The 22332-nt window shown below is 56.8% G+C and overlaps 1 protein-coding gene across 4 annotated transcripts in view; it reads left to right on the plus strand.

Annotated features, from left to right (window-relative positions):
- Positions 1-22332, plus strand: part of MAPK4 (mitogen-activated protein kinase 4) — a 44549-nt gene that overhangs the window by 2511 nt on the left and 19706 nt on the right. For 2 of the 4 annotated variants that reach the window (XM_082301359.1, XM_082301360.1), the window contains exons 2-3: positions 20005-20214; positions 20682-21406. In XM_082301359.1, the coding sequence (XP_082157485.1) occupies positions 20861-21406 (546 nt within the window). In that variant the 5' untranslated portion in view covers positions 20005-20214; positions 20682-20860. Of the gene's footprint in view, positions 1-3757; positions 3888-13134; positions 13255-20004; positions 20215-20681; positions 21407-22332 lie in introns of those variants that run through there. The other 2 variants (XM_082301362.1, XM_082301361.1) reach the window with 2 other exon arrangements.

A 22332-nucleotide genomic window follows, 5' to 3' on the forward strand; every position in this document is an offset into this window, starting at 1 on the left:
TGCAAAGCCTCGTCGCAGCCCAAGCAAATGCCTTTCAGGGTGCTGGTTCGGATTTGGATAGCCGAGCTGGAAATGTCTAAATTTAAGGGAGATTAATCTCACCCGGCGCTTGCAAACCTTGGTTTTTAGACTTTTCGCTTTGATCTTTCCTTTTTTTAGCATGACCCTGCTGTTCTCCTACCACTCAGGACTCTTCCCGAAGCACAAAATACGCTTCTGAAACTTTCCACACCCCCCCCGGTGGGAGGTGTTGCAGAAATGCAACTGCAGGGAAGCAGTTTGCAGCTCATCCCCCTTGCAGACACAGAAGCCCGGGTTAAAAAAACAGCCTGTTAATTTTGTGTTAATGGCTCTGAGCAATGGCGAGTCCCCCCGCCCCCTTCCTCCCTACCTTGTGCCAACATTTAATTGCTCTCACTCTGGAGAGATGCTATCGCATTTCAAGGTTGAACTTACCTCGTTTTGACTTGCGGGGGGGGGGATGTTGTTGTGTCCTTGTCACAGAGGTGACTCGTCACTCGCCGCTCCTTGCCCGCAGTGGCCGGGTCACCTCTACAGCTGCTCCTCGGGAGCCTGCGGGTGCTGTCCCCTCACACCGAGGGGGTTTTGTGGCCCCCTCGGCATGTCGCTGGTGTGGCCTTGTCGCCCGGGTGCCCATCTGGGCGCAGCCATTGGTGTGAGCTCGCTTTTTGACTCCTTACGGATGTGTTTCCCACTTTGGCTTTGCGCTGGTGTCTTACGCAAGAGATGCTCCGTGCTCACCCCAAACCCTCCTCTGGCTCTGGGCAGAGATCTCTGTCCTGGCCTCATGTGTCACCGCGCAACACAAAAACGTGGTCTCTTGCACTGTGGCCTCACTGAGGTGATTTGGGGTCATCGACCAGCCATCCGTGAGTCACTGCGGTTTCTCGTGTTACAGATTTACGTTTAACACGGTCCCCCGGGAGGAGTCACGGATGGAACTGGGCAGTGACAAAAATCCGCGAGGGAGGCGCCTGGGTGGTTTCCCCCGATGGCCTCGCTCGGCAGCAGCCACGCCGGGGACTGGCTCAGCGCACACCGAAATGTGCGCGGAGTCGGTCGCACCTGCTGCGAGATTCATCCTCAGAATATTATGTGCTCCGGAGAAATGTGGGCAAACACTGTGTCGAGGCAACAATAATGTCTTTAGACAGATAATAAGTCTCCTAAATAGGTCTAATTCCAGGAAACTCAGCTGGCTGATTGGAATTGTATTTTTAGTCTCCGGTTCGTGTATTTACCTGAAATTTCTGTCCTGCTGTTCTAGCTGGAGCTGACCCCAGGTTGCCTGCTGCTCCTGCCTTTTACCTCAATACTGTGACTCCACAAAGTTTCCGAGTTCTACCAGTTGGTCTGGAAATGCTTTATTTTGGCAGGTGTCTGGCAATGCTGAAGTTTCTGTCATTAAGGGGCTTTAAGGGGTTCATTAAGGGGTTTTGAGGCAGGTTGCACAGGAGGCTGGTGGGAAAATCCCTGCTTTGGCACAGTGGGGTGCACATGGTTGATCTGTGGGTTTCTCTCATTCCCTCTGGCGACCGTTTCATCCCACCTCAGCACAGCGCTTGCTTCCAGTGTTACTGATGGTACCTAATAGTCAGTCTGGCAGCTAATTCTCTATTCCTAGCGTGCTTTAAAAGTGCCTTATTTTTCAATTAGTTCTGTTGGCTGTACAGATTTAATGGATTCCTTCAGAGGTCCCCATCAGTAACCGACTGTGGACATTTCTTTTTCAGTGCCATTTCTCTCTCCTTTCCTGTGCTCAGAAAGATCACGTTTCCATGCTTTTTCCACGTCTCATTTTTGCCGGAATGGCTTTTTCATGATTTAAATCCTGCTGCTTTTTTGGGTTTGTGACTTTTGGGGTCTTTGGCAGAAGCTTTAAGCGGGTTCCTTGCTTTCACTGATGCCAGCGACTGCTCTGGGCTTTTTAAAATTTGCCCTTTTAAAGTCATACACTGCTGCCGTTATTTTGGGCTCACCGTTCCTGTGAGTAGCAGAGACACAGAAAGAAACTGTAATAGAAGAAGACTTGCGTTAGACACGGCAGTTCATTCTGGCCTCATCCTTGTCACGCAGACCTGTCCCCACTCCATGGACAATTAATGCTGCCACGTGGCCTGCTCCTTGTGCCAGCAGCAGCTTCTCATCCCAAGGATTTGTGTGCTCCCTGGGTCTGGTATCGGTTATCTGTGAGTTGTTTGCATTGTGGCATTTTTGTCTGCCCCCCTGGGTGTGTGGATGTGATGGGTGGTGGCAAGATGTCCTTGTGCGCGCAGAAGAGTGGAACTCGGTGCTTACGGTGTTCGAGTGTCTCTCACACCGCTGCTGAAGGAAATCACATACTCCACGTGGCTGCGTTATTTTGGCACTCAGAACTCGTGTGCCTCGATGTCCTCCTGCTGCTCTCCCAAGTGACCCCAGCACCCCTCGGACCTCCCCAGGTGCTTCCCAGGCAAGCATGGTGCCAGCTGGTGCAGCCCAGGCTTGGCTCCCCCTGCCCAGCGCCAGGCTGAGATTAAACAGTGATCTGCTTCCAGGGCTTTGTAGGCAGGATTGCATGTGAGGATTTACAGGAGCCGATTTCAGCCCAGCGGAAAGGTGCCAGGGTGACCTTGCCATCGCTCCCTGTCCCTGGGGCTGGATCAGGAGCGGGACGAGCTCCCAAATCTCCCTGCTGAAAGCTTTCCCTGGCTTGGGGGCGGTGGGGGAATTAACGCTGCTTGTTCCTGCAGCGCTTTCCACCCGAGCTGAGCCTGTCTTTAAAAAGCAGCCGGCGTGGTTGTGCTTGGAACAGGCAGCTCGGTTTCTATATTATACACAACATTCATCTCCGTAGGAAGCCGGCCAGCCCACGCCGCTGCCGCAGCCCGGAGCCGCCGGCTCTTCCCTGCTCCTCGGGGCGTTCCTGGCAGGCACGGAAGGAGCCGGGAGCCGGGCAGGGAGCTCTCGGAGCGCTGGGTGTGTGCCCACCGCGGCTCCCTGCGCTCCTTGGGGCAGAGCTGTGCCCTCCCGGGACCTGCACCCTGCCCCTGTGTCCTGAGCCCTGCACCCAGAGTGGCCACGCCTCACCTGCCGTGAGCTGCCGCCGATAATCATTCACCTTCTGCTGCCCTGAGCCCTGGCTCCGCTCCCGGCCCAGCAATGGGAGACTTCGAGGCCCTGTGGTCTCCCAGGAAAGTGGCTTGGCCATGTCTCAGCATCGCGTTACGGCCCCACCGAATTCGGGGAACAGCAAACAATCCCCTGGGCTGAGTCCTGTCGGAGTCCATCTGTCCCAGCTGCTCGGATTATTTACGCAATTTAATTCTTGGCTGCACCTGATTTTACAACAGGATGAATTTCACGGTAACTGATACACCTGCAACAATTAGCTATGTAAACTAAGATAAAAGGCCAATCAAATTTCATCGTCTGAAGTGCAGGCTGATTCCAGCTGGAGGCTTCCTAAGCCCTTCTCCTGAAGTCCTTTCCCAAAGGAAGCTCTGGGGGTCGTCTCCAGCCCCTGAGCGAGGCTGGTTCCTGTGTGTGAGTGAGATGGGGCTCGGGGAATGCAGCATTGAGCTGCGGGGCCGTGAGCCTTCGGGAAGCTGTTCCCCCTTGCTCACCTCTCACTCCGGTGTCTGTGATCCCTCTGAAGGAGCTGGGGGTGTTCCCAGCCCCGAGCCGTGCGCTCCAGCAGCTCTGGGGGCGTGAGGAGGAGAGAGGCAGGGCCAGGTTCGCAGCCAGGCTGGAAATTCCCCCGTGCTCCACCACTCTACCGCCGGTGCCCAGCCCCTCGCCGGGGCTCTGTGCTCCAGTAACTCCCCCTGCCCCGTCCTGTGGCACACGGAGAGTTCCGAACCATCACGGAGCGCCTTTGGGTGACGGTAAATTAAACCCTTTGCCGGCTGCGAGGGGGCAGGGCTGGAAATGCGAACGTGGAAATAGGTCCCAGCTTAGAATGACTTCAAGGGCAGAGGGTAGGTGCTGGGCTGCTCGGGATCTGATCCAGCTGGGACCGGCTCCAATTAAAATGAGATCAAGGAGAATGGGACAAGGGGAAGAAAGAAGAAGTTACCTTTGCGTTTCTGTCAGTACTAAAGCGCGAAGTGTTGGGGCCGGGCTCAGAGCTGGGCTCCTCTCCCCGCACCCCACGGATGTCCAGGAGGGTTGGTGTGGCTGTGGGTCCCACCCTGCATCCAAGGAGTGGTGCTGGGATGGGCAGTGAGGAAGGGGCTGCACCCACGGGGAGGGGGGTGAGTCAGAGCTGTGCTTGTGGACCTGAGCTGGGCCCCAGGCGCCACAGAGCTGCGTCAGAGCACGGGTGTGCTGGAGCTACTTCACAGAACAGGAGAGAGTCCTCTGTCAGAGGAGAGCCACAGAAATGATCAAAGCCAGCCTGGGACAGCTGGGGGTGTTCAGCTGCACAAGAGAAGGCTCCAGGGAGAGCTCAGAGCCCCTGGCAGGGCCTCAAGGGGCTCCAGGAGAGCTGCACAGGGACTGGGGACAAGGCATGGAGGGCCAGGACCCAGGGAATGGCTTCCCAGTGCCAGAGGGCAGGGCTGGATGGGATATTGGGAAGGAATTGCTGTCTGGGAGGGTGGGCAGGCCCTGGCCCAGGGTGCCCAGAGCAGCTGTGGCTGCCCCTGGATCCCTGGCAGTGCCCAAGGCCAGGCTGGACATTGGGGCTGGGAGCAGCCTGGGATAATGGAAGGTGTCCCTGCCACGGCAGGAGGTGGCACCGGATGGGCTCTGAGGTCCCTTCCAACTCAAATAATTCTGGGATTCTGTCACTGGTTTGCATCTCTCTTACAGGAGATCTGACCTGTACTTGGGCACCTGTACTCAGGAGAGTATTTCAGATAATTTATTTTAAGAACTGCAGTTCTTCTGCTCTCTGGGAATTCTGCTTCCTCCATAGCTTTTTGTTTGTTTTTATTTTTTTAATGTGAGGTTGTATTGACTTGAGAAAGGCTTTATGCAGAGCTTGAAACAAGCAGGCGAGGCTTAGTTCCCTTCCACATAATCTCCCAGGCTGAGCGTGGCCACAGGTGCAGAAATGCCATAAATGAGAAATAATGATGTGTTTTCAGTAAGGCAGTGAGCAGGCAAGGCCCGTCCTCTTGCTCGGGAAGGCTGGGAGCAGGGAGTGGTGGCCAGGGAGCTGTTTCTGGGGAGCCAGAAAAGGAAGTCTTGTGAGGCAGAAATGCCGGTGGGATGGAGAGGGACCTTGTAGCTCCCGGAGTTCCTGCTGGGTGGAAAGGGATGCTGCAGCGCTGGGGCCAGATGTGCGTCCAGCTGGGCTAGCACAGGAGCTGGGATGGGTTCCTCTCTCCCTCACGCCTGTGCCACCGTTTTCTAAACTTCAGCGGCTACATTGTAGTGCAAAATCGAAGTTTCTCTTTTTTCCCCCCTGTGCATGCTCTACACCTGACGTCAGTTTTGGGGCTCTGTGGTAGAAGAGTCAAAGAAATGTGAAATTTGATGAGACTCCTTCAGGAAGACGAAGTTGGAGCCTGAAGTGGTGGATGTGAAGGGATCAAGATGTGCACGGTGCCACCTCTGAGTCCTCTCCTTTCTGCTTGGATGAGGGGCAGGGCAGTGGCAAAGCGCATCTTGGTGGGCTCTGTATTTGCCAGAAAATGTCACTGTTCGATGTGACTGACTTGCCTTGTCTCTGATTCCGATCCTCACCTGCACTTGTCGTTAGGCAGGGGCTTGTCCTGCTTATTTGAAGGGACAGAAAACTGCTGAGGGTGACGAGGTGGCCACACCTGCTCCCAAAATCCTCTCTGGATGTGGGGCGGGATGGGTGCCCGCGCCGTCCGTGTGTCCCTGCGGCTCCACAGGCACCGCTGCACCCCTGCCCTGCCTGTCTGGGGGGACACAGCATGGTTTGGTAAATACTGAGCGATCAGCAGAGTGAGAGTGCTGCAGGGAGCTCCCTGAGCGCGGTGAGGGCTGCAGGCACAGGCAGGGCTGGAGTTTGGTCGCAGTACTCGAAGAAGAGCCTCCTTATCTCGTGTATTTGGAGAGCACGGAGCCAAATCTGCTTTCGGGAAAGGCTTTTAGAGCCTTCGTCTCTTCGAGTCATTAGGAGTGCCCCAGTCTCCTCTGTTAAAGATGGGTCTAAGGTTAAAAGAAAATCACGTATCTCTGAGCCGGGAAGCTAATTGCTGTCTGCTTCAAACGCGGGGCGTAGTGTGGAAAAGGAGAAGTAGCTGGGATGAAATCCCGGTTCTAATACTCACAAGATCTTTTCAGGACGTGAAAATTCTGTGCGCTCCAGCTGACCCCAGGAGCAGTCACAGGATTAATGCCACGGCTGAACAGCATTAGCAGACAGGGAGAAGAATGTCATGGCAAGGTTTGGAAAGCTCTTTGCCCCCTGTGGAGGGGCCTGGGTCGGTGCCTGTGCTCGTCTCACCCATCTCCCTTCACCGTGGGGCTGAGGAGGGCAGGCAGCCCTGCAGACCCAGGGAGGGCGTGGGGTGATGCTGACACAGGACACTCCCTGCTGGGGTGCAGAGTGCCTGTCCCCCCGTGGAGACACCAAATCTCCCGGTGATTTGGACTCACAGCCTGGAATCTAAGCTCATTTCCGACTCTGACCTCCTTTATCTGGATAAATCTCACGTGCCTGCTACTACTCAGACAGCAGAAATAATCTTTGCTGCTGTAATATGTGTGTCAGCTTTTCTTTATCCCAGCAAAGTACTCTAAGAGCTGCAAAATGCTTTGGAAACATGAGAATTTTGTGAGCAACAGCGATTGAAAGGGGAGGGGAAGAAAGCGAGTCTCTGGGACTTAAAAACCAAACCCCTCAGCCAGGTTTACTTGGCATGATTCCTTCTGCAAAATGGTCATCCTGCTGCCCACTGGAGCCAAAAGTGAAGGAAGGGATTAAGGCTGTGAAACTGCTCCATCCTGATGGCCCTTTCACAGTCGTGGGCAGAGCAGAAGGGATGTTTCAGGGCAACATTTAGCTAAATAAATGCTGGTCACGGCGGGTCTCGAGCCCGAGCTGGTGCAGAGGACCCTGACTGCATTGCTCTCCTCAGCGAGGCTGTGCTCTAACCCTGCATGTACCCATCAGGTTTGGAAACAGAGCAGACCAGCCCAAACCACCAGCAAGCTCCCAGTTGTGCTCTGGAGCTGCTGCCCCACTCCCTCCTCCCTTCTGGGCCCCCAGCTCTGGATGGGGAGCGGGGTCATGCTGGGTTCAGGTGGTCCTTGTGCATCGGGCAGTGCTGGGCTGTGATCCTGTGAGGTGCTCTTTGGGCTCTGAGACCTCTGCTCACCTCCTGCTCGTGTCTTTTTCTTCACCAAAAATGTGGTGGTGGAACGTTTCTCCTCCTGAGCCGTGATCGGCTCGAACACGACGTGCTGGGTGTGCTGTCCCACCCCTGGGGAGGAGGGAGCACCCAGGATTCACGGGTTGGAAGGAACAACAAAAGCTCACAAGGTTTTTTAGTAGATTACACACTTGGCACGGAAATTCGTCTGTCAGTCCTTGATCTTGCAGCATAAGCACACGGCAGCGGAGTTTGGATAAAGGGGTAAGATGAAAAGGAAGAGAGAAAGAAAGAGATGAATTGAAAAGAGAGAGAGAAGAAGAAAAAGAGATCACCAGCCCTGGCTCCAGTGTTGATCCAGCTGATGGGTCCTGGGGCCTTGGGCTTTTTGGGGCACCTTTGAGGCCTCCCCTCCCTGGAGAGACATTTCTCACTTTTTGTGCAAATCAGTTCTCATTCACAGTCAGTTCTTTCAGACCTTTCTGGAAATGGGTTGGAGGCTTTGGGGTCTTGGATGGTCTTGTTTGCCCCTACGGTCCCTGGCCCTTCTCAGCCTCACCCCGGCGCCTGCGCTGAGCTGGGCTGTGCTTTTCTGCAGGAGCCACAACCAGGGCGTTTATCCCAGAAAAGCTGCCCTTCCTCCATAAGGCCCCTTCTCCAGCCACATCGTGGTCTTTCTCATGTGTGTTTTTGCCAACAATCCTTGGCAAAAGGAATGTGTTATTCCCAAAAATCCTTGGTTGGCTCCACACCATCCAGCTATCGGTGTTTGGGACATGCACATTAGGCTGTGATCCTCTGGGATTCCGCTCTGGGCAGCGACTGAGGAGCACAACCACATGTGGGACACAGCAGAACTTCCCGAGGCTCTGCGGGGCTCTGGTGCAGGGTTCACCCTGTAAATTCTGTTGTCCTGGTTAAGGCTCTCTTGGCATGAGGAATGCGAACTCCGGGGCTCCCTGAGCTGTGCCTGGCAGCAGCCTGGTGCTGTGTCCCAGGGCAGCCCGCACAGGAGCCCGTGGTGGAGCAAACCCAGCAGAACCGAGCCTGGTCCATGCTGCAGAGGAGCTGGAGGCCTGGCTGGGTGTGCTTCCTCCCTCACCGCAACCCCATTAAAATTTAAGGGTAAAAGTGGGAGTAATGAAAGAGAATTTTCTATTTAAGGCTTTTAACTCATTTTTACCTCCAGCGTTAGATGGAGTTTGTGCAAACCACTGGCAAGGCAATTAAAGTGGCTTTTTAATGGGTTATTTTTGTCGCTTCACCATGGTGGGAGCTAAAGATCCCAGGCTGTGAGCTGCCTGGGGTAGGGGCCATCCTTTTGCTGAGCTGCTCTGATGTTTAATCCCTAATTGGGTTTTACTCACAGGCCCTGGCTGAGTCACGACAAGAGGGAGAAGGTGCAGGGTTATGCTGGGTGGAGCGTGGGGAGCAGAGTATCCAGGCTGCAGTTCCCCAAGGCTTCCAGGTTGGATCCATGCTGGAAAGGAAGAGTAAAGGGCTTTGTAAAATGAAATGCACAGTTTGTTTCGCATGGCTGATGGGTGTTTTGTAGGAGTAAGCTCCAAGGACAAAAAGCAACAAAAAAACAGATTGCCTGAGAGTTCCTCCTAAATCCTGAGGACTGCTGGGAGAAGATGAGGGTGGGTAGGTGAGTGTGGGATTTCCTGGGTGAGAATGTGATGCCTGCTGAGCAGACCTGTTCTTCCAGGTGCTGGGCAGGCTGCGTGGGACAGCGCTGAGGTCCCACGTGGTGATGGGGATACTGTGGCGGCCGGGAAGTCTTAATTCCTGATTCATTTTTGGGGAATTTTCCTGGGAGCTGCCCTGTGTACAGCCTGAGAGGGCTTGGGGCTTGTCAGCTCCGTGGGAGTGCAGGTGCCCCGAGGGCACCAGGCAGCAATCCCAGCGCATTCATCCTGGGTCAGGCTGGCCTCGGTGTTCCTCGCTCAGCACGGTGTGTCCTGTGTTCCTGCTCCCCTCCAACCCCTGAGTCCATTTCTCAGCACGGCATGGCAGGAATGCAGCCTTGGGCCCGGCTCAGTTAATTTCTTGTGCAGCTCAGCCAAGGGAAGGCAGGGATGGGTCTGTCTCCCTCTCAGAGAGCAGCGTTCATTCATTCAGCTGCTGCCCGCATCAGCACACCTCTGCTGCCCTGCGATTTCCCTCCACCCGGGTTATTTGGAGAAAAGCTTTCTAAAAATAGCCTCCTGGTTCTTGCAATATTGCTCTGTGCAGCTCTGAAAACCTGCCTGGAAAGGCTGTCCAGCCCATTGATGTTTCCTTAAAATACAGCTAATCCATGTAATCTCATTATAGTGGTAGGTGATTATACTGACAGCAAGCTTTAGCAGTGGTCCAGCAAAGCCTTTTATTCCCTGTCTCTTATGTGGGTGGCTGAGAGTCACTGGGAGTGCATTTTGGGTTTGGCCGGTCTATTTTAGGAGCAGGATTTACAATATTTTTTTTTAATTCCCTGGAAAATGTCCTGCATTGTTTGTGACGATGCCAGCGCGTTTTTGCCACTGCCTCTCAGCTTTGCTGGCTGCTGGCATCCCGTGGCTGTGCAACAGGATCTCCCAAAATTGCTGGGAAGCATTAAAGCAGCAGAGATTTGGGTCTTTTTCCCAGAGTAGATGAGGGGGAGCTTCGTTGTGTGTCGTGTGGGATTCCTGTGTCGCTGTTTGCAGGCGTGGGATGGCCCCGCTCTCCAGGGAGTCAGCCCAAGGAAAAGGCGGGTTTTGGGATGCTGAGTGATCCCTCCCAGCGATGGGAGGACCTGCCTTGCTTCCCCAGGCAGATTGGATGTGTGGGTCAGGCACCACGGGAGGCTGGCTGTGAGCGAGGAGCAGCAGAGCAGTGTGGGCCGAAGGCGGCTCCAGCCCACCCTGAGAGCGGCGAATTGCCCAGGAGAGGTTTCCTCCTGAGCCGCCGTGTGCTTGGATCATGGACTGGCTGGACAGCGGCCAAATACCGCAGTGGTCACTGTGCCCCGCTGCATCTGGGCAGGCTGCTGGAGGTCCTGCTGATTCCCGCCAGGGCCTGGGCAGCCTTGGCTGGGTAGGGTGGGTTACGGGGCTCCGTGTGCTCGGTTCTGGCTGAGCTCAGTTCTGGCTCTGCTCGGTCCTGGCTCTGCTCGGTGGCCTTGCCCCATCATCATCAAATCACAGAATCTCCTGAGCTGGAAGGGACCTACCAGGATCATCCATTCCAGCCCCTGGCCCTGCACACACACCCCAAAATCCCACCCTGGGCATCCCTGGCAGCGCTGTCCGAACACTCCTGGAGCTCTGGCAGCCTCGGGGCCGTGCCCATTCCCTGGGGAGCCTGGGCAGTGCCCAGCACCCTCTGGGGGAAGAACCTTTCCCTGATCTCCAACCTAAACCTCCCTGGCACCGCTCCAGCCATTGCCTGGGTCCTGTCCCTGTCACGGGGAGCGGAGATCAGAGCTGCCTCTGCTGCTGCCCTCACAAGGAAGCTGTAACTGCAGCGAGGATTCCCCTCAGTCTCCTCGACCTGAATGGACCAAGTGCCCTCAGCTGCTCCTGATGTGGCCCCTCCAGACCCTTCCCCATCCCCATGTCCCTCCTTTGGACTCTCTGAGCTTTACATCTTTCTTGCATTGTGGCAGCCCCAGTGCGGGACAGTCCCTTCCCTCGCTGGTGTCCCTGGTGCCCCCAGGACAGGGATGTCCCTCCTGGCTCCGGGGCACTGCTCACTCAGGTCCAGCTGGCCATCACAGGATGCCCAGCTCCCTTTCCATGGCCGGGCTGTCCAGCACTGGCCTAGCAGCCCTGTGGCCCCAGTGGAGTATCCCTTTGGCCACAGCTGACCAGAGGGCTGTCTGCAGATGGGTGTCTCATCCGGCCACTCTCCAGGCGGCAGAGGTATGAACACGGGGCTGGAGCTGCAACTCCCCAAGCCCCGGGGCTGCTGCCTGGGAGAGCAGAGGGGCACCGGGAGTGTTTCTGATGGGGGCACAGTCCAGGTCTCCTCCCCACATGGCTTTGCCCCTTTCCATCGCATTGGGAGGGTCTCTCCTGCCGTGCCAGCCTGGGGCCATTGCTGTGGCGCTGCAGCATGAGGAGTGAGGGTGGAAACCTTTTGCCAAATGGTTTGTGCAGACAAGTGCAGGTTTTTTCCCTCTCCACAAAGCCTGTCCTCGCTGTTTGCCCAAGCTGAGCACGCAGATCTGCGAGTGGTCCAGCCCTGGCCCCAGAATAAACGGGATGAGATTTGTCAGTGAGCAGGAGGATTAAAGGGGAGGCCATGGCCCGGCTCTGTGCAAGCACTTTGTGAGATCCAGGGCAGTGTTGTGAGAGGACATCAGGCTGTCTCTCGGAGAGATCCCTATCTCTGAGGCCCGTGGAGGGTTGGAGGAGCTGCTCTGCCATCTCTCTGCCTGCTGGCACATGCTGCACATACGTCCTTTGGGGCAAATTCCTGGTGCAGGCTTCTCAGAGACGATAGAAAACCTCTAGGGCTGTTTCTGTAATTTTTGCAAAATTATTTTTTTAATAACCATCCTGCTTCTGCTTATCTTCACCCAGCCCCTCCAGTGATAACACAGGCAAAGCCCTGACCCGTGGCGTCCCGGGGAGGAAGGGCTCAACTCTGACAAAGTGCCAATTTCTGATCTCTTTTTTCTGGAGGAAAAGGCTGTAGGTGCCAAACCAAAAGGGCGAAGTGATTTGCCCCAGTGAGGTATCGTGTTTCTGCTCTGATTTATGGTGAGGGGAGAGGCTTCTGAGTCATCCCTTCCAGGAACTGCTTTATTTTGTTAACGGAGATAATTCTGCTGGTTTTAAATCAGTGTGGTGTCAGTCAGCAAAAGCCGGTGCAGAATGGAAACCACAGCTGGCCACACTGGGGCTGACCAGGGAGAGGGACTGGGGCTGACCAGGGAGCGGGACTGGGGCTGACCTGGGACTGGGGCTGACCAGGGACTGGGGCTGACCAGGGACCAGGGACTGGGGCTGACCAGGGACTGGGGCTGACCAGGGACCAGGGACTGGGGCTGACCAGGGACTGGGGCTGACCAGGGAGCGGGACTGGGGCTGACCTGGGACTGGGACTGACCTGGGAGCGGGACTGGGGCTCACCTGGGACTGGGGCTGACCAGGGACCGGGACTGAGCTACAGGTGCAGCAGGCTGCTGGGCTGCCCAGCTGTGGTGGGTGCGTGGCACGGGTGGGTGCCCCCAGGACGGAGCTGTGCTCTCCCAGCGCCGTGCCGTGCCAGGGGATGGCGGGAGGCCGTGGGGCGGCACTGCTGGCCCTGGGCAGACGGGCCCGGCCGTGTTTGTTCAGGCACTGTCTGGTCGCTGTCTGGCTGCAGACAGCCCAGCCCAGAGCAGTTTCACGTGCTGGGTCCCTCTGGGAAACGAGGCCTGTCCCCACGTCTGGGCTCTGCTTGGCCACTCGCAGCCCCTCCACGGCTGACTGACCAGGGCCAGCTGCCTGCTCAGGGACAGATGGGTGGCTTTCCCACACTGCCTAAAGCCCCCGTGAGTGTCAGCAAGTTCTCCTTTGTTTTCTGTTCTTTCTGTGAACTAATGAGCGTTGTCTGATTTTTCTTTCTCCTTTTATTTTTTTTTTTTCTGGGCGTAATTTGGCCTGCCCACAATTGCCCTAGCTGTTAAGGAGGAGAATTCCTGTTTTCCCGAGTGAGATTTGGGCACTGGAGGTGGCTTTGCAGTGCTGGGTGATGCTGCTCTGCTTGTTTAGAGTACATGGGAAAACTCTGTGTTTTACTGCTGGTCACGGCAGGGCTTTGGGGTCATTTTCTGCTGTTTCTCTTTGGTTTGCCTTTCCCCTCTGGCTTCTCCCACAGGCTCATGCAAGATTTTGCCCTCCTCCTGTGGCAGTGCTGCTTGATGCCTTCTGGCTTTTAGCTGGCGGCACATCTGCTCATCGTGTTGATGAGTTTCTGCCCGGCTCCTGGCATCAAAGACATCTAGGTAAGAAGTATTTTCAGAGGCACAGGAACGTGATCTGCCCCCGAGCGGGTTGCATGGCTGTTGTTTGGCACAGCCAGCTGGTCAGGGGAGGGGAGACAGCCCAGGAAAACAGGCTTTGGGGAAAGCCGGCACCTGGTGTGCCTTGCAGCTGCAGCTCGGCCGAGGCTGGGCGGATGAAATCGACGGTCACAAGCCTGGAGTGTCACTGCTTTGAGTGGCAGTCTGTGTCTCTTTGCTGTAACCAGCTCTGGCGTGAGAGGGGCTGGTTCTGCCCCGGGGGTCGCTGTGCCGGTGGGGATCAGTGGGAGCTTCCCTCGGAGCAGCTCCCCGCAGCACCCTGCAGCTTGCTCCCAGGCGGGTCCCAGCCTTGCCGGCGAGTGCAGGGCTGGTGAGGGTCTCCCGGCTACCAGGGTGGGGTGTCCCCGGTGGAGGCCCCAGGCAGAGGACACACAGCACAGGAGCATCCCTTGTTCTCCAGCACCCTTCAGAGAGGAGCAGTTTTCTGGCTGTGTTCAGCAGGTTTGGGGAGCCTGGAGGTGTTCCGAAGGCCCCTGGATGTGGCATTTGGGGCCGCGGCATGGCGCTGCTAGGTTAATGTTTGGGCTCGGTGATCTTAGAGGCCTTTTCCGACCTGTTTGTGATTCTGTGAGCGGCTTCTGCTGAGGTCGGGCTGGTTCTGTTGGGGTGGGTTCCTGCCCCATGATTTCCCTGTTTCCCTGGCATCTCCCATGCCACATCAGGTGTCCCCATGTACCGCTGCTGCCAGGGCCGAGCACAGCCCGTCCGTGCTGGGGTGTGAGGGTCACAGAGGGGTGGGAGGGGAGCCCCCAGCCCCGTGACAGACACCTGGAGCTCCTGGGCGAGGCAGGAGGGTTCAGAGCAGGGAACCAGGCCCTGTGGTGCGTGGCCTGAGCTGCAGCAGGGAGGGAGGAGGCTGCTTGCCAGGAGGGGAGCAGAGCTGTGCCTCCACCCGCGCTCAGCTCCGAGCAGCCGCGTCCCCAGGGCTCCCTGTGGGATGCTCTGCAGAGCTGAGCGCCAGGAGCCGTGTTTATTGATAGGCAGGGGTTATTAAATTTCGGCCTCGGAGCAGTCGCTGGCCTGGGAGCAGAGAGCAACAGGAGCCTTGTCCTTGTTTCCTGCTGCTTCGGTAACTCCGGCTCTGTGGCTGAAGCCTGGAGAGATTTCCTGAAGACAGGCGGGTCTTTAGCGAGTCTCAAGGCGCCACGGGGGCAGTGAGACAGGGATAAAGGGTATCTGAGAGGCTTCTGCTGTGGGGAGAGCAGTGCTGGGGTGAAGAGAAGCAAGGAAGAAGTGAATCTCATCGTGCTCCTGCCAGAGCTGCCCGATACGAGGTGCAGTGGCCTGTGGGGTCCGGCCCTGTAGAAGGAGTGCAAGCTGTTACCCCGCTCTAATTAGCACCCGTGGTGCGCTGTTAGTGACAGACATCCCGCTCAGACTCCTGAGCTTTAGTGAATTCATCCAGCTAGAGAGGTCACTGCCCCTCAGAGCGGGCTTGGTGACAGGGAACAGCTCACTGAGGCGTCACCCTGGGGCTCGTGCTGGGATCTCGCTGGGATATGGCAGCAGAGAGGTCCTGCGAGGGCACCCTGAGCCCCCGTGAGGGCACCCTGAGCCCCCGTGAGGGCACCCTGAGCCCCTGTGAGGGCACCCTGAGCCCCTGTGAGGGCACCCTGAGCCCCCGTGAGGGCACCCTGAGCCCCCGTGAGCCTTCAGAGGAGCGCGGGGAGCAGAAAGGTCAGTGCAAATCCCAGCAGCATCACCAGGGCAAACAATTCCCTTGCGCAGAGGAGTGTGGGAGAGAGAGAGAACGGGAGAATGAAAGGAAAGTTCTCAATTCTTCCCTCATCTTTGTATTTCGTGGCACTAGGGGTACCAATTATAAGATCTCTGCGTCTGCGCAGAGGCAGCTGTTGCAGCTGCCCCTGGTGAAAAAGGGAGTGAGAGGTAAATTGAGGCTGTAAAATACAGTCAGAGTTCATCAGGAGGGAATATCTCTACATTTCCTGCACTATTCCTCAGTGCAGAGTGGGTTTTTTTGGAATTTGGTGGCTTAACTCTCTGTATAAGCACCCACATCCTCTTCTGGTCACCTCCCCGTGTCCATCTGTTCCTGGGTGGCGGCAGGGCGGGCTGGTGGCACCACGGGGGCTCCTGACCCTTCCCTCAGGCCCTGGTGCAGGTCTGAGCGATGGCTTTGACACACATTCATTAAATTGAGGGGATTCATGGTCTGTACCGCAGCAGAGCCATCGGTGGGCGCCTTCTGGAAGGACCCAAAACTTCCCTACCTCTGAACCAGGATAGCAAGTGGCAGAGGGGAAGGCAATAAAGTTAGCACTCAGATCCCTTAAAGCTGGTGTCCGTTTGTTTTCCAGGCTTCCAGCACCCAGCAAAGCCCTCTGTCGAGCACACGAGCGGCAGGCTGGGGTGCCTCCACCAAAATAAACAAGTCAGGTGTATTTTCCCTGCACACAAATTCTGCTACCCTGGCGCCCTGCCCGCTGCAGGACCTGCTGGCTGTGTTCTGCTGCCGCTTTTCTGGAGCTCCCACTGAATTTGGCTCCTTAAGTGGGTGTCAGATCCTGGCCTCATCATCCTGAGCAGCCGCTGGGGCTCTGGTCTGTAGGTCTGTAAAAGCTGACCGCGTTTTCCATCCTCCGCAGCCGCGTGCCGTCGCTGCTGCGTTTATGGGCGCCGCTGAAATAGCACTTGTTCATTACAACAGCCGTGGAGAGCCACGGAGAGGGGAGAAGCTGGGACCGATGATGCCGGGCTGGCACCCAGGCACTCCCCTCAGTTCCCTGCAGCCCGTGGCAGCAGCAGCACACTGGAGCAGCCGGGGTTGTTCCCCCGCGGCAGCGCCCGGACCCCAGAGCAGAACTGTGGCTGTGGGCACACTGCGTGGGGCTCCTCGGGGCTGCTGGTGGACTGTCAGGAGCGAGGTGCGGTTTGGAGAATGGAGAAGGCAGGAAAAATTACCTGGAAGGCTGGTCAGCCTGGTCCGCTGGGTCTGCTGTTGTCCCAGGTGGAGGAGGCAGAGATAAGAGTGTCAGTCACTGAGTCACAGAATGGTTTGGGTGGGAAGGGAGTTTAGGGGCATCTCATTCCACCCCTGCCCTGGCAGGGACACCTTCCACTATCCCAGGCTGCTCCAAGCCCTGTCCAGCCTGGCCTTGGACACTGCCAGGGATCCAGGGGCAGCCACAGCTGCTCTGGGCACCCTGGGCCAGGGCCTGCCCACCCTCACAGGGAAGAATTCCTGCCCAATATCCCATCCAGCCCTGCCCTCTGGCACTGGGAAGCCATTCCCTGGGTCCTGTCCCTCCATGCCTTGTCCCCAGTCCCTGTGCAGCTCTCCTGGAGCCCCTTGAGGCCCTGCCAGGGGCTCTGAGCTCTTCCTGGAGCCTTCTCTTGTGCAGCTGAACACCCCCAGCTGTCCCAGGCTGGCTGCAGAGCACAGGGGCTCCAGCCCTGGAGCATCTCGGTGGCCTCCTCTGGACTGGCTGCAGCAGCTCCAGGTCCTTGTGCTGTTGTTCCCCAGGGCTGGGGCAGCTCTGCAGGTGGGGTCTCCCCTGAGCGGGGCAGAGGGGCAGAATCCCCCCGTGACCTGCCTCTCCCCCACTCCTGTGGGACCCTGTTGTCTGCTGGTCCCTTGGCCGTGGAACATCTCCCTGTCTTTGCCAGCAGCTTTTCCCTGGATGTTCAGTGAGAGAGAGGCAGCCACGGGAGTCAGGACAGGGGCGTGATGTGCTGGGCTCCAGGGCCGTCCTTTTAGGGTGGTTCTGCCTCAGCCCCTCTAATTGCAGCAGCTGCAGCAGGGCCATCGCTCAGCTGGGCAGTGAGACAGCGCCAGGAGCACCGCGCAGACCATTGCCTTGCTTCTGAGAAAAAAATAGGGCTCTTCCTTCCCCTTTTTTCCCCTCATGAGCTGCATTTTCCCTTTCAGTGCTTCTGGAGCTCTACTAATTATTAATAATTAGGCTGACGAGGCAAAGCTTGGTTTCTTTCCATTGCGTCTAGAGTAAGCCAAGACACTTGGCGTGGGAGCTTGCGCTGGATCCCACCCACCCCTACCTGGGCTCAGCAGTCCCCTGGAATTTGGCTCATGGAATCACGGGAGGGTTTGGGTTGCAGGGACCTTAAGGACCGTCCAGCTCCACCCCTTGCCGTGGGCAGGGACACCCCCATGAGACCAGAGTGCCAGAGGGCTGGGCAGCGTGGTGCTGCTGGGTGGGGGGCTGGGGGGAGGTACAGAGACGGGTCTCGAAGCCAGCATGGCACCATGTGGAAGCATATTGACCCAAACCCTGCTTCACAGAGTTCCCTTTGCCAGTAGGAAATTTTGGGGGAGTTTTTTGGGGTTTTTTTTTTCCTTGTCAGACATCCAGGAGACCTGTGCGGAGACTGAGGTCTCCAGCTCAGGCTTTGGAAGCTCAGGTGATCCCCCACAGGTGGGAAAGCCCCAGTCCTGCTGCGGCCCCCTGGTTGCTCGGCGGGTCCCAGGCTGCCCTTGAGCCTTCCTGTGGTGCTCAGAGCCCCCAGCAGCTCCCGGAGGTTTGAGCAACACGTGCTCCCTTTCCACAGTCTCGCAGCTGGGTTACCCCGCTGGGGGACCTTCCTGCACGGGGTGCTCTTTCCTTGCAGAGCCTCAGGATTTATTTCCCTCCCTTTTCCCCTTCTCCCCTTGTTCCCATCCGGTTTTGTCCCCCTGGTTTCACTGTGGACCGAGGCACCTCTCTGGCTGTGCCTGCCCTGCTTTCCCGATGGCACGAGCAGCTTTCTCTGTTCAGTCCTTGTGTGCAGAAGCCAGCATTAGATAATTGCTGGATTGAAAAGAGGCTGTAATTATTTTTGCTTCCCGACTGGAGGAGCAGGCAGTGCTTGCCAAACGGCTCAGTAGCTGCTGGCAGATGCTCCTCAGAGGGTATCCCTGCCCTGCCTACATCCTCCTGCCGTCAGATGCTCCGTATGTCTACATTTTAACTGTGAACCAGCTCCCTCTTCAAATCGCTGCTCCCTGCTGCCCCGGAGCGTTGCGTTTCTCATCCACCTTCGGCAGTGGGTGATTGCTCAGCATTTAATATTTTCCCTGGTATTTCGTCATTCCTGGTAACTTCTGCCGGGGGGCATGAGGGTCCCACCAGAGGGGCTTGGGGAGCGCAGAGCACCGGAGCAGGCTGTGAACCCACTGCGGGGTTAATGGAGCAGCGCTGGTGATTGAGGGCTGGGACAGAGGCATCATTCTGGCACAAAGAACAGAACGGGAGCAGATCCACGGTTATTCTATTTTATTCTATTTTATTTTCCTCCTCTGAGCAGCGCTGGGACCAGCTGCTGACCTGGGACCTCCCTGTGCAAGGTCACGGCCCCTGTGCTGCTGGGTGGTCCCTGCAGGTCCCCCGGGGCTCGGAAGGACCCTCAGGGGGTGGCACGGGGCATTGGTCGGCACAAGGGCGAGGATGGGGTGCAAGATGAGGCGTCAGGGGGTGATTGGGAGCGGGAGAGGTGTCCTTGCTCTGCTGAGATCCATAAACAGCTGCAGGGAGACGTGGTGGGTTGGAAACCTTGAGCTGATCATCTGGAAGAAAAAAGCCCAGCTGTTTCCTCGTGCTCCAGGCCTTTTGTTCCATTCTGTTTCCAAGTGAAGTATTTGCAGGTAAAAACCACCGTGGAAAACTTGCAGTGCTTTGGGGGTCTTGGACTGTGTTTTCCCAGCTGAAACAGCCCCTGGCCACCCCTGCGTGGGCACCTGCCACCGGAAAATGACATTTTGTCAGGAATATCTCCCAAACACTGGGATCATCTGGCTGAATCCACACCCTCATCCCCAACAGATGTTGGTATGTGCCCATTGTGCCTCTGCCATCAGGGAGCTGGGGGTCTGCCGAGGGTCTGCCGTGGTGCCAGCAGGTTCCTCTGGTGCTTGTCTTTCCTTTAAACGCCACTGCACCTTGAAGAGAGACTCCTGCACTGCTCAGGGGAGTGCATTGGCACAGCCAAAAGGCAGAGAGGCTCTGGCGTACAGAGTCATGCTCCAGAGGTGCCTCAGCTCGTGTTGGGTCTGCATTAACCAGTTACGGCTTCTTAATGCCGTAGCGGGTGAGAAAACAAATCTTATATCCTTCATATATAAGTATATTTATGTATATTTACCTGCTCTAATTTCAGACAGGAGCAGGGATGGCATCCCCGGGCTGCTGCCAGCATTTGCTGTGGGACCCTGAGTTCAGGGGGTGTCACATCCTCACAGATAGTTTGGAAAAAAAATGGCCTTTTTCTGCAAAAATCACCTCGTTGGCCTGAGCAATTTTGGTTGTTATAAGCTGAAAAGCTCCTAGGCCCTCTCAGCTGCTCGGCAGGGAGTGTTTTTACCCTTGTTTCAGGTTTGTACCCTCGTTCTGTGCTATTTTTGCCACATGGTTCACGTGGGCAGTCGCGGACGCGACACGCTGTTCAGCCTTTGCGAATCGCTCCATAACGTTTTCAAGCAAATTTAAAGAAAAAAAAAAAAAAGGCAGCAAAGGGGAAAGGAAGAGTTACAGTTCTCTGCGTCTTACAAATGGAAAAGGGGAAATTAGGCAGCTGAAAAATGCTGGTAATGCTGTGTGCATTGGGAGGGGATAACTAATGGTCCTCCGAAAGGTCGCGGTTTTGCTCACGGTTCACTGTCAGCGAGCTGTTACGTGGGCAGGGCACGGGTATCTAATGGATCCCTCTCTTCTCTTCCAGGAGTGAGGCTGGAGCTGCTGGGGTGACGGGGCCGTGCAGCGCGGGGAGCTCCCCGGGACGCTGTAACCATCAGACAGCACTCGGATCCGCCAGGGAAAGGCACACGGTGGGAAGGAACTGCAAACGTGGAAACTCTCTGTGCTGAAGGCAGCCGGAAAACTGAGTTTTGGCCTGCAAAACACCCGCTGCTGTTGGGCTCTATGTGTGCTGGTGAGGAGGATGGGGCCTGCCCGTGCCAAAAAAGGAGCATCGGGAAGGGCGAAGCTCTGCTGACCGCTGGCAAGCCCGGCTGGTGCCTGGGTGTGCCTCGCTGGTGGGGAAAACACTGTCAGGATTTATGGGCAGGGAGGGTTTGGGGCCGTGCAGAGCCATGGGGCTGCTCTGGGCTCTGCCCCGTGGCGGGGCCAGCTGGCTGCCCCAGCACTGAGACACCAGGGACACGGGGCTGTGCCACCGGCCCCGCGCTTCGGCATTGTCTCCGGGATACCGGAGGAGGGAAGCGAGGCAGGGGCCAAGAAATGTAGCAGTGCTGATATTTTAGTCTCGAGGAAAAGGACCTTTCTGCTTTGCTCGAGATCTCTGGGCTGGCTGTGTTTCTCTGCGCTGCTTGGAAAGTCTCTTGATTTCTCAGAACAATTTCTTTGTGTGTGTGTGTGTGTGTGTGTGTATGTCCTCAGATTGATTTTCACCCTGTGTCGTCTTGAAGTGATGGGTTCAGAGCGAGAGCCCTCCCCAGGCATCTGTCAGTAATAATGAGGGGCTTGACTTCCACCTACGTTTTTGACCTGGAGGCCGTGGGACTCTCCTGGCTTTTCGAGTGACGGAGGAGAAGGAGCAGCAAGAGCCGGCGCGCGCGATGGCGGAGAAGTGCGACTGCATCGCCAGCATGTACGGCTACGACCTGGGCTGTCGCTTCGTGAACTTCCGCCCGCTGGGCTTCGGGGCCAACGGGCTGGTGCTGTCAGCCCTGGACAGCCGCAGCTGCCGCAAGGTGGCCGTGAAGAAGCTGACGCTGGGCGACGCGCGCAGCATGAAGCACGCCTTCCGCGAGATCAAGATCATCCGCCGCCTCGACCACGAGAACATCGTCAAGGTCTACGAGGTGCTGGGCCCCAAGGGCGCCAACCTCCGCGGGGACTTCTTCAAGTTCAACATGGTGTACATCGTGCAGGAGTACATGGAGACGGACCTGGCGCGGCTGCTGGAGCAGGGCAAGCTGGCCGAGGAGCACGCCAAGCTCTTCATGTACCAGCTGCTGCGCGGGCTCAAGTACATCCACTCGGCCAACGTCCTGCACCGTGACCTCAAGCCGGCCAACATCTTCATCAGCACGGAGGACCTGGTGCTGAAGATCGGCGACTTCGGCCTGGCCAGGATCGTGGACCAGCACTACTCGCACAAGGTAGGCAGTGCCGGGCTGGCCGGCACAGGGAGGCGTCGAACATTTGCACGGCGATGTGGTTGGGCCACGCTGGATCTTCTTGGGGGAACTGGACCTTGAGCCCCGCTGGGGTGACCGCTGCTGGTGACCACTCTGCCCCAGGCTATTCCATTCCATTCATGGAATCGTAGTTTGGGTGGGCAGGGACCTTTAAAGCTCATTCAGTCCAACCCCCCAGCACCAAGCAGGGACACCTAGGGACACCTTCCCCTAGATGGGATTGCTCAGAGCCCTGTCCAGCCTGGCCTTCAGTGTTTTCTGGGCATAGCCCACACACTGAACTCTGCCAGAGTCCCGGGGCCCTGCAGTGCTGCAAAGCTGCAGAGAGAGCACAGGAAGGGTTCGAGGGCCCTTCAGCTGCCTTTCACTGCCTTACATGGTGTGTATTATACATGGTCAGGTGTTTCATTCTGTCTCAGCAGTGGGCTGTGGGGAGGCGTGTGTTTGCTTGCTGTACTCAAATGACTGAGCTCTGTGTTCCTCGCTCTGCTGCTGTTACAAAGCACAAGCAGCATGTGGAGAGGAGACCTGGCATGTCCACGCCCGCTCTGCCAGGCTTTATCCTCACTTCGGTGCCAACCGGCTTCTTAAAAACCCAGTTTTGTTTGAATTACATTCATTTAACATAGGGGGAGAGGGGTGGGTCTTTGAGACTCAGTCAAGTCTTTTCATCTGAGGTCAAGATCCAAATAACAAGTGAAATTCTTGGCCGCTTGGTACTTAGTGTATCATAAAGCAGCAATAATGTGAGTGACCGGGGCAGCCTGCTGTGTTGACAGCAGGCAGGCAGCATGGGAGGCCGGGATAATGGGTGAGAAGACTCTGTGACACGCAGTCCTGATGCTAATGGATCTTGAACAGAGCTGCAGATGTATAATGCAGGCTAC

The sequence above is a fragment of the Coloeus monedula genome (assembly GCF_965178545.1).
Source record: "Coloeus monedula genome assembly, chromosome: Z".
Classification (NCBI taxonomy): Eukaryota; Metazoa; Chordata; class Aves; order Passeriformes; family Corvidae; genus Coloeus; species Coloeus monedula.